The sequence below is a fragment of the Lepisma saccharinum genome, chromosome 20, assembly GCF_977018435.1.
Source record: "Lepisma saccharinum chromosome 20, izLepSacc3.1, whole genome shotgun sequence".
Classification (NCBI taxonomy): Eukaryota; Metazoa; Arthropoda; class Insecta; order Zygentoma; family Lepismatidae; genus Lepisma; species Lepisma saccharinum.
In genome coordinates this window covers 34,564,324-34,576,461 of record NC_139248.1, presented here as the reverse complement: position 1 = coordinate 34,576,461, position 12,138 = coordinate 34,564,324, and the positions used below count along the sequence as shown (strand labels likewise).

General features: G+C 36.0%; 1 protein-coding gene across 1 annotated transcript in view; it reads right to left on the bottom strand.

Annotated features, from left to right (window-relative positions):
• The window catches only part of La (La autoantigen-like), a 124,317-nt gene that overhangs the window by 57,696 nt on the left and 54,483 nt on the right, over nt 1–12,138 (bottom strand). The window contains exon 2 of the mRNA XM_083141387.1: nt 2,143–2,230. Within this exon, the coding sequence (XP_082997513.1) occupies nt 2,143–2,208 (66 nt within the window). The 5' untranslated portion in view covers nt 2,209–2,230. The remainder of the gene's footprint in view (nt 1–2,142; nt 2,231–12,138) is intronic.

The following is a 12,138-nucleotide window of genomic DNA, read 5'->3' as shown; positions in this document are numbered from 1 at the left end:
GTAAAACTGAAGAAGAGATTAAGAGCATATGAGAAAATCCCAACTGGCAGCTGACCTACTTTTTGCTACATAGCTCTACATGTTCACCAATCGTCTTCGGGGGTTGGCGGGGGAGGGTGGTCGATGAGTTTCAAAAACCCCAGTTGCGAAGTAAAAGCTGTTGTGTTAACATTGCTCACCTGAAGCAATGTTCCCAAGCACTGACCAACTTTCTCTCTCCTCAATTTTACAATACATTTGGAAACATGCTGTTTATCTGACACTCATTAGTTTAGTCCCGCCAGGAACTTTCTGTGTCTTGTGACTCGAAAATGCCCGATGTGAGTTGAAGAAAAATCAACTGATCGCGGACTCATCGTTTCCCAGCCGCCAGATGGAAATGGAATCAGCATAGCTACCTTAACCATTTCAGCATAATCCTTTGAACGTGTGAAAGATGTTTCAGGTTCATCTCCCTGCCATGAAGGCACATTTAGGGAATGTGGGGGTAGAGCCCTACATTTTTTTTTGGTTGATTGATTGAGTTTGTGTTTTAAGTCCACTTTATGCATAGTAAGGCTAATTGCGACTGGACGCACAGTTTAAAGTGGGATCCGAACCACTGTGCCATGTGCCTCCACCGGGGTATCGAACCCGGGACCTCTAGATTACAAGGCAACGGCGCTACCACTGCGCCATCGGGAGGCCAGTATCTGCCATCTTGGAGGTGACATGTTCAGCACCACCCTTCAACCACCTTTATACCCGCCCCATACGATTTGAGTTGAGGCTGAGTGGATTCTAGAGCCATTTTATGAGGGGACAAAGCCGGAAAAATTCAGACAGATCACCCACCCCAGATCAATTCTATTTGACCAGAATCAAATAGGTTTCTTCAACCTATCTTTAATCAGGAAAAAATTATGACTGCATAATTGTAACAAATGTATCATTTTCCAGGTGTGAGAAAACAGTACTACTACATAACTCCCTTCCCATTTAAAAATTTTGAGTAATATTTTGCAGGGGGCCCAAGACTTGTAGATCCGGCACTGATTATTACTGGTACTGTATCTACAGAGTGATCAAAAAGTCACACAACCCATGGAGGGACTATAAAAGATTTTGGAAATGGTCACTATTCAGTTCCTCACACATGTGCACCCTTTTGATCATGTTTCTGAAGACCCTCTGGAGTGTATCACATGAAATGTTGTCCACAGTACGTTGAATATTCGTCTTCAGTTCATCCAAAGCGTGTGGATAAGTTACGTAGGCCGCAGACTTCAGATATCCCCAGAGGAAAAAGTCCGGTGAAGTGAGATCAGGAGACCTGGACGGCCATAGTGACTTTGTAATGATGCACCCAGGTAACACAGATTCAAGACAATAAAAAACAAATGATACATGGGTTGCGTGACTTTTTGATCACTCGGTAGTATAAACATGAGTCAAATTTAGCTTGAGGTTCAAACTTCACAATCAATTTTTTTATTTCGAAATGAAACCTAATACTACTAATCTACACTCCACATGCTTAGTAAAACAGACTGAATAGGATCACTTTGAGATTGAAAGTGTTCAATTTTGCAAATTAAGCACATTGTGGTATTACACTACAATAATCTTGAACTTCACACAACCTATGAAATTATCAGGGCTGATATGGTTGGATTTTACTTACAGATACCAGCTGATATTTTTTCTGGCACTTTGATCATTCAGGAGGTCCAGAAAAATGCATTGCGAACCTTTCATGGGAGTATATCCTGGAAGTTATGCAAAATTCTTTAGTTTGCATGGATTTTGTACCAATATTATGCGGAAAAACTGTATTATGTCATTACATAACAGGTATATTTTGATGTAGGTAAATTTATTAATTGGGAGCGGAATACTTATCCATCATTATTAATTAGTATTTTGAACAACTTGTAACGGTAATTTTCAAGCATTGGTGTCGGGGTAAATTTTTAAAGAGTATTGGTATTTGTTCAGCCCTGGAAATTATATATGCATGATTACATTTCAAAATGCAATAAAAATATACATGTCTTAAAACACAAATTCATGTACGAGGAAATACATTTAAACAAAAAAATCACTATCCAATATGTCTAATATGTTGTCTAACAACATATTGAACAAAAGAATACATAATACCTCTATCTGACGAATTACTTTCTTCTCCAAGTCTGTAGGTTTTGTTACTCCATTTTCTTCACCCATTGTGATGATGGAACTTAAAAGCCTGAAAAGAAAGTTAATTACAATTAGTGTTTTATCAAGCAAGCAAAATCAGACTTGTAGTATGTCACACTTTAAATGGATGCATTTCCTTAAACACATTTGCTAACTGAAATGTTACATAAATTATTTTTTTTAAAATTCATAACAATACATAGAGCAGATAGTACTTTAAGTGGAAGCCATTCACATACCATCAGGAAACAGATAATATTATTCAGTACTCAAATATGTATTTACATTGCAAGTTCAGGTTGTTGTGTAAAATAAAATTAGCTTAGTACAATGAATTATTTTGGGAAAGACAGGGAGAAGATTGATTGAATTGTTGCTTTAAAGTAGTGTAAAAGTATATATTATAAACTCGAGAAATGATGAGCCCCTCTCAGGCAGATTTGCCTACACTTAAAACTTGCTCAACATGCCCATATGAGCTTTTTGCTCAAGTGTGGAACCCCGTCTAATCCAAGATTTTTGTAAAAATGCCCTCGGGAAGTTCCTGTGAAATGATGAGCCCCCTCAGATTGATTTGTCCACACTTACAAAAGGCACTTCTGTGAGATTGTTGTCCATAATCCTGTCAAAAATATGCCCCTCTTGATATTTTTTTTTGGCTACACTTAAAACTAGGGCAAACGTATTAACACACACACACACACACACACACATACATATTTACTTCCGGGCCACTTCCGGTCCACTTGTGGCCTATTTCTGGTTTATTTATATTGCTTTATGTTTTGCAACAAATTATTACCCAATATTAAGCAACAAATTATTAGACATGTGTTGTTTTCTGATTGGTTGGTTATGACATAATGTGATGATGTGTTATATTCTGATTGGCTTATTGTTTCAGATGTTTTCAATGCAGTCTGTGCTTAGGCTATATAAAGAGATTTTGCATTGCATATCAGCCAGTATTGTGAGAGTTGTTGAAGAGTAAGGGTGTGTTGTTGCAGTGTTGTTCATATTTTTAAATACAAAAATATTGCAACTTTATATAAATTGAATTACAAATCTATTTGATTTAATATACAGAATTTTTGACAACCTGTCATAGGTTTATTAAGTATAGAGTTTTGATTTGAACCCCAAGAAATTTTATATAAATACCAAAGCCAAAAATATTAACACACATATACACACACTAGGTATACAAAACACACTGTTGAACCCAACTGATATTTTTTATTAAGCATAGAATTTTGATTTGGCCCCCAAGAAACATAACAAAATTCTAATATTTATTTTTGTTTAACAGGTACAACAAGTTTTGAGCACATAAGCAGTTTCTGAGGAATACAAGGCAGCAGCAGCAGCAAGCAATTAACTTATAGAAGGCAGTGTGTATCCTATCTAATTGCATGGATAATCTTGACACAGGATTTTTTGAGAGAAGATGTATTTCAAAATACATAAAATCTAAGTCACTTGTTGATGATTTAAAGCTTAGATTCTTTGGCCTGTCCGAGTATGACCTGTTTGCTGTGCAGAATGAAACTGAAATGCAGTGGGTGCTTGCCAGTGACAGGCCATTCCAATGCCTGTATCTCAATTTTATCAGTGAGTTTGAAAAATTTATGTACAACAAGTACAAGAGAATTGTTGGATTGTTTGTTAATTTTTATACAGACAGGTGCCATTATAATTTAAGGTTGAAATTGTTTGACAATTATTGGTTCAACAATTGCTATGAGCATTGTTTTGAGTATAGGATGCCCATGATTGCATCTCAGAGTTTAAATTGGAGACATTATAAATATTCAAATAAAATTATTAACAAGATATCTAAATATAAGAAGATTGAATTTGTTACAACTGATAATGGGAATTTGTACAGTGGTGAAGATTTCAATCCAGAGTTTGTATCAAATTCCAACTATATATATTTGAATGAGCTTGTCATGTATTTTATAAGGCAAAAATTTAGAGATTGCACTTATGATTGTATTGTTGAGGCACTGGGGCAGAATAATTTGCATAACATATGCAACTGTGGGAGAGTTTTGTCCAGCCTCTCAGTGTGATTTCAGGCACAGGAATCTGGCAGTTGGGAATCAACAAGCAGCAGGCAGCCCTGATTATTTCAGCAGAGACAGCAATCAAGGTAAATAAATATTTGCTGCAAGTGTAAATCCCTGCCCATCATAGCCAGGCTCGGGTCTGTATGCAGGAAGAGGCAAGATATTTGTTTGAAATCTGCTTGGGTATAATTTTCTGATCTTTTTATAGCAGAGTTGTGTTACTGTTATTGGAATAGGCTTCAAATCACACACAGATACCCTAAATACTTAATATCATCATACCTGACAGAGCTGTGTTGTTAGTGGGGAAGAATTGCCATATCTCTATACATGACAGAGATGTGTTGTTATTGGGAACAGGTTTCATATCCCAACACAGATACTATTATGAATAGGTAACAGATTTTGAATAATATTTTTCCAGAAATTTATACTCCATATCCCTGTACAAAACTGTGATATGTCTTGTGAATTATCCAGACACAAACACAGAAGATAAATATATTCTTAACACCCGCTTTAGCTGTGAGTGCTGTTATTAGGTACAAGATTCAATTACACGTGATTATCTAGATATTTTAATAGATAGAAGATACATACTTAATTAAATCTATATTCAATATCTCTATCCCTAACAATTACAAATCCCACCCAGAACCTCGCCGACATTGCTACAAGCATGAAACTGAAAATAACAGAACTGTGCTGTTATTAGGAACAAGCTTCAAATCCCACACAGACACAGAGCCTTGTTGAGTTTAGAATTATTATAATAGATATTTTAATAGATAGAAGATACATACTTAATTAAATCTATATTCAATATCCATAACCCTATCCCTAACAATTACAAATCCTACCCAGAACCTTGCCGATATTGCTACAAGCACGGAACTATTGCCGTGAAATAACATCTAGATGTTTCCTAAACATAACAGAACTGTGCTGTTATTGGGAACAAGCTTCAAATCTCACACAAACACAGAGCCTTGCTGATATTTCGGAACTGTTGCCGTGAAATAACATCTAGATGTTTCCATAATTTCTATACATAACAGTGATGCTGTTATTGGGAACAAGTTTTGAGGTTCAGGCACTCAAGATGGTTGAAGCCATATATTGATACAAACAAGCTTCAAATCTCACACAAACACAGAGCCTTGCTGATATTTCGGAACATAACATGTGGATGTTTCAATAGTTCTATACATAACAGTGATGCTGTTATTGGGAATAAGCTTCTCCCACACAGATACAGAGCCTTGGAATCTAGATATTTTAATAGATAGAAGATACATACTTAATTAAATCTATACTCAATATCCCTATCCTAACAATTACAAATCACACAGATACAGAGCCTTGCTTGGAACTGTTGCTGAAATAACATCTAGATGCTTCATCCCTGACAGAGCTGTGCTGTTATTGGGAACAAGTTTTGGAATCTAGATATTTTAATAGATAAAAGATACATACTTAAATCTATACTCAATATCCCTATCCCTAACAATTACAAATCACACAGACACAGAGCCTTGCTCGGAACTGTTGCTGAAATAACATCTAGATGTTTCATCCCTGACAGAGCTATGCTGTTATTGGGAACAATCTTCAAATCCTACACAGATACAGAGTTTTGGAATCTAGATATTTTAATAGATAGAAGATACATTCTAAATTAAATCTATACTCAATATCCCTATACCTAACAATTACAAATCACACAGACATAGACTTGCTCGGAACTGTTGCTGAAATAACATCTAGATGTTTCATCCCTGACAGAGCTGTGCAGTTATTGGGAACAAGCTTCAAACTTGGAATCTAGATATTTTAATAGATAGAAGATACATCCTTAATTAAATCTATACTCAATATCCCTATACCTAACAATTACAAATCACACAGACATAGAGCCTTGCTCGGAACTGTTGCTGAAATAACATCTAGATGTTTCATCCCTGACAGAGCTGTGCTGTTATTGGGAACAAGCTTCAAACTTGGAATCTAGATATTTTAATAGATAGAAGATACGTCCTTAATTAAATCTATACTCAATATCCCTATACCTAACAATTACAAATCACACAGACATAGAGCCTTGCTCGGAACTGTTGCTGAAATAACATCTAGATGTTTCATCCCTGACAGAGCTGTGCTGTTATTGGGAACAAGCTTCAAACTTGGAATCTAGATATTTTAATAGATAGAAGATACATACCTACTTAATTAAATCTATACTCAATATCCTATCCCTATCCCTAACAATTACAAATCACACAGACACAGAGCCTTGCTGATATTTCTACAAGCACGAAATTGTTGCTGTAACATCTAGATGTTTCATCCCTAACAGAGCTGTGCTGTTATTGGGACTAAGCCTCAAATCCCACACAGATACAGAGTCTTGGAATCTAGAGATTTTAATAGATGGAAGATACATACTTAATTAAATCTATACTCAATATTCCTATCCCTAACAATTACAAATATTTCTACAACATTTACATGTTTCCTATACATAACAGAGCTGTGCTGTTATTGGGAATAAGCCTCAAATCCTACACAGATACAGAGCCTTGGAATCTAGAGATTTTAATAGATCGAAGATATATAATTAATTAAATTTATACTCAATATTTCTATCCTAACAATTACAATCATGGAACTGTTTGAACTAAATCTAGATGTCTCTTCCCTGACAGAGCTGTGCTGTTATTGGGAACAAGCTTCAAATCCCACACAGATACAGAGCCTTGTAATCTTTAATAGATAGAAGATACATACTTAATTCAATATTCCTATTCTTAACAATTACAAGTATGGAACTGTTGATAACATCTAGACGTTTCATCCCTGACAGAGCTGTGTGGTGATGCTCAAATCCCACACACAGAGTCTTGGAATCTTTAATAGATAGAAGATACAAACTATATTCAATATTCCTATCCCTAACAATTACAAGTAGGGAACTGTTGATAGCATCTAGATGTTTCTTCCCTGACAGAGCTGTGCGGTGATGCTGTTATGAGGAACAAGCTTGGAATTGTTATGGATAGGTGAAGTGAAAAATTGAATCAATATTTAGAATGGAGCCTTGCTGATATTTTTACAAGCATAGAATTGTTCTATGTTGTGTATAGTGTCTTGTTTTGTTGATATTGTTATTGAAATAATAGTAACAGAGCTGTGTTGTGTTTAAGATAAGAATACATACCTGGATCTGTATACATATTTAATAATGTCCCTATCCCTGACAGAGCTGTGCTGTGATGCTGTTATTATGTACAGGCTTCAGGAAATTATACCCAAGCAAATATCAAAATTTTATGTACCATTGCAGGTGTCATGCCTGTTCCTGCATACAAACCAAAACATAGCGGATATTTCCACAGCCCTGCTGGGCAGGAACATACAATTGCTGTACCTGTCATACAGGACAAAATCAAAAATCTGTTATGCAGATATTGAGTATAGATTTAAGTATGTATCTTTTATCTATTAAAATATCTAGATTCCAAAACTTGTTCCCAATAACAGCACAGCTCTGTCAGGGATGAAGCATCTAGATGTTATTTCAGCAACAGTTCCAAGCAAGGCTCTGTATCTGTGTGATTTGTAATTGTTAGGATAGGGATATTGAGTATAGATTTAATTAAGTATGTATCTTCTATCTATTAAAATATCTAGATTCCAAGGCTCTGTATCTGTGTGGGAGAAGCTTATTCCCAATAACAGCATCACTGTTATGTATAGAACTATTGAAACATCCACATGTTATGTTCCGAAATATCAGCAAGGTTCTGTGTTTGTGAGAGATTTGAAGCTTGTTTGTATCAATATATGGCTTCAACCATCTTGAGTGCCTGAACCTCAAAACTTGTTCCCAATAACATCATCACTGTTATGTATAGAAATTATGGAAACATCTAGATGTTATTTCACGGCAACAGTTCCGAAATATCAGCAAGGCTCTGTGTTTGTGTGAGATTTGAAGCTTGTTCCCAATAACAGCACAGTTTCGTTATGTTTAGGAAACATCTAGATGTTATTTCACGGCAATAGTTCCGTGCTTGTAGCAATATCGGCAAGGTTCTGGGTAGGATTTGTAATTGTTAGGGATAGGGTTATGGATATTGAATATAGATTTAATTAAGTATGTATCTTCTATCTATTAAAATATCTATTATAATAATTCTAAACTCAACAAGGCTCTGTGTCTGTGTGGGATTTGAAGCTTGTTCCTAATAACAGCACAGTTCTGTTATTTTCAGTTTCATGCTTGTAGCAATGTCGGCAAGGTTCTGGGTGGGATTTGTAATTGTTAGGGATAGAGATATTGAATATAGATTTAATTAAGTATGTATCTTCTATCTATTAAAATATCTAGATAATCACGTGTAATTGAATCTTGTACCTAATAACAGCACTCACAGCTAAAGCGGGTGTTAAGAATATATTTATCTTCTGTGTTTGTGTCTGGATAATTCACAAGACATATCACAGTTTTGTACAGGGATATGGAGTATAAATTTCTGGAAAAATATTATTCAAAATCTGTTACCTATTCATAATAGTATCTGTGTTGGGATATGAAACCTGTTCCCAATAACAACACATCTCTGTCATGTATAGAGATATGGCAATTCTTCCCCACTAACAACACAGCTCTGTCAGGTATGATGATATTAAGTATTTAGGGTATCTGTGTGTGATTTGAAGCCTATTCCAATAACAGTAACACAACTCTGCTATAAAAAGATCAGAAAATTATACCCAAGCAGATTTCAAACAAATATCTTGCCTCTTCCTGCATACAGACCCGAGCCTGGCTATGATGGGCAGGGATTTACACTTGCAGCAAATATTTATTTACCTTGATTGCTGTCTCTGCTGAAATAATCAGGGCTGCCTGCTGCTTGTTGATTCCCAACTGCCAGATTCCTGTGCCTGAAATCACACTGAGAGACTGGACAAAACTCTCCCACAGTTGCATATGTTATGCAAATTATTCTGCCCCAGTGCCTCAACAATACAATCATAAGTGCAATCTCTAAATTTTTGCCTTATAAAATACATGACAAGCTCATTCAAATATATATAGTTGGAATTTGATACAAACTCTGGATTGAAATCTTCACCACTGTACAAATTCCCATTATCAGTTGTAACAAATTCAATCTTCTTATATTTAGATATCTTGTTAATAATTTTATTTGAATATTTATAATGTCTCCAATTTAAACTCTGAGATGCAATCATGGGCATCCTATACTCAAAACAATGCTCATAGCAATTGTTGAACCAATAATTGTCAAACAATTTCAACCTTAAATTATAATGGCACCTGTCTGTATAAAAATTAACAAACAATCCAACAATTCTCTTGTACTTGTTGTACATAAATTTTTCAAACTCACTGATAAAATTGAGATACAGGCATTGGAATGGCCTGTCACTGGCAAGCACCCACTGCATTTCAGTTTCATTCTGCACAGCAAACAGGTCATACTCGGACAGGCCAAAGAATCTAAGCTTTAAATCATCAACAAGTGACTTAGATTTTATGTATTTTGAAATACATCTTCTCTCAAAAAATCCTGTGTCAAGATTATCCATGCAATTAGATAGGATACACACTGCCTTCTATAAGTTAATTGCTTGCTGCTGCTGCTGCCTTGTATTCCTCAGAAACTGCTTATGTGCTCAAAACTTGTTGTACCTGTTAAACAAAAATAAATATTAGAATTTTGTTATGTTTCTTGGGGGCCAAATCAAAATTCTATGCTTAATAAAAAATATCAGTTGGGTTCAACAAGGTGTTTTGTATACCTAGTGTGTGTATATGTGTGTTAATATTTTTGGCTTTGGTATTTATATAAAATTTCTTGGGGTTCAAATCAAAACTCTATACTTAATAAACCTATGACAGGTTGTCAAAAATTCTGTATATTAAATCAAATAGATTTGTAATTCAATTTATATAAAGTTGCAATATTTTTGTATTTAAAAATATGAGCAACACTGCAAGAACACACCCTTACTCTTCAACAACTCTCACAATACTGGCTGATATGCAATGCAAAATCTCTTTATATAGCCTAAGCACAGACCGCATTGAAAACATCTGAAACAATAAGCCAATCAGAATATAACACATCATCACATTATGTCATAACCAACCAATCAGAAAACAACACATGTCTAATAATTTGTTGCTTAATATTGGGTAATAATTTGTTGCAAAACATAAAGCAATATAAATAAACCAGAAATAGGCCACAAGTGGACCGGAAGTAGGCAAACCGGAAGTGGCCCGGAAGTAAATATGTATGTGTGTGTGTGTGTGTGTATGTGTGCGTTGGTTTACCCGTGTAAACGAGGACATCCATGTGTTAACACATCAGCAGTCCGAGGACATTTTTTGCCGACCGTAGATTCGAGGACGTCCTCGGATCGTCTCGACAATATATTCAAGCATCCCAATGCTTTCTCAGTCTGTGGTCCTTTTCCCAGGCGTGGCTCGGAACGTAGGTCTGGTGCCTGTAGCGATATACACACTCACACAAATGTCCCTATATTAACGGTCTGTAGGCATAAGTAACACATCTCGGATTTCACACTCGGCTCTCCTCAAGGTCACGAAAGCCCGTCAAGGGTCCGGGGCGAGAGGGGGTGAAGTCCTCGGACTGAATGTCGCGTGCTCGTCACAGTACTTCTCTACCGCCCCCACCTCCTCTCCACGCAGGGGACAAAGACCTCCCAGGGTGCACCGTGGACATGTGTTTACTATAATTTCGCCTCGCTTCTGGGAAGAAAGCTTCCACCGAGTCCATGCCCTTTCAGGTTTGCCTTTTGGTCATGTCGACGAAACCACTAAGAATGACAATTTTCCAGTTTTACTTCTCTTTGTAATCTGTACCATGATTTTTAAAATCATTTTCCCTTTTATACCCTTCTTTGTTTTTCTTTGCTTGTCACTCAGACGCATATGAATTATTCAATTGGATGACACACCAAAGAGGACAAAAACATTCATAACTTACCAGTGGTTTCAACGCTTGATTCGTAGCTCATTAGGGGCGTAACTGCAGGATGGATGGAATGACAAGAGTCAGGGGTCGTGATATGAAGTGAGCCAACCCGCTTTTCTCTCGCTATTTATGTTTCTTTCTTCCCTCCCTTCCTTCCAATAAACCATTTTTAACCATTCAATTAAATACATAGCGCATGAGTTCTAATATCTTACAGAGGAAAATCACTTTCCTACATCCAGTTTTCCGGAAAATTGAAATTAATTAATATAATCTATTTTTGGATATATTATATTTTCAGTAATGTATTTTTCATATGCGTGGCATAGAAATCAATTCAGAACATCTCTTTTGCACGTAAGGGTTGAAAATTCAACGATCTTTCAATTTGCGAACAATTTGTACAAATCAATTGGGGACCTATCTTGAAACATTGGCAGGGGTGTCTAAGTTTGTAGTTAAGCCTCTGTAACTCGTACACTGTACACTTCCATTTCTTCGTGTTCTATATCGTTTTCGTGTTTAGGATTTAATTGTTCTTACTATTCTGCCGACAAATCAGGAAGCCAAAAGCATATATTTTTAGTAATTCTAAAAATTACGCCCTACTGTGACAGTAGATGCTAAACAAGTTGCAGCAGCATTTACAAGGTAAACGCGATACTCCACAGGCCTTTATCAATCGGAAATATCAATATTTAACTCTCATTTCAGATAGACAGACGAGCAGGTCGATATATTATATCCTATTGTAGAAAGTGATACTATTTTTAGTTCATAGAATATTATCTCTGTATCTGTAATTGATTCCGTTATTTACCTGAAAGAAGGATCGGGCGTGCCAACGAGGA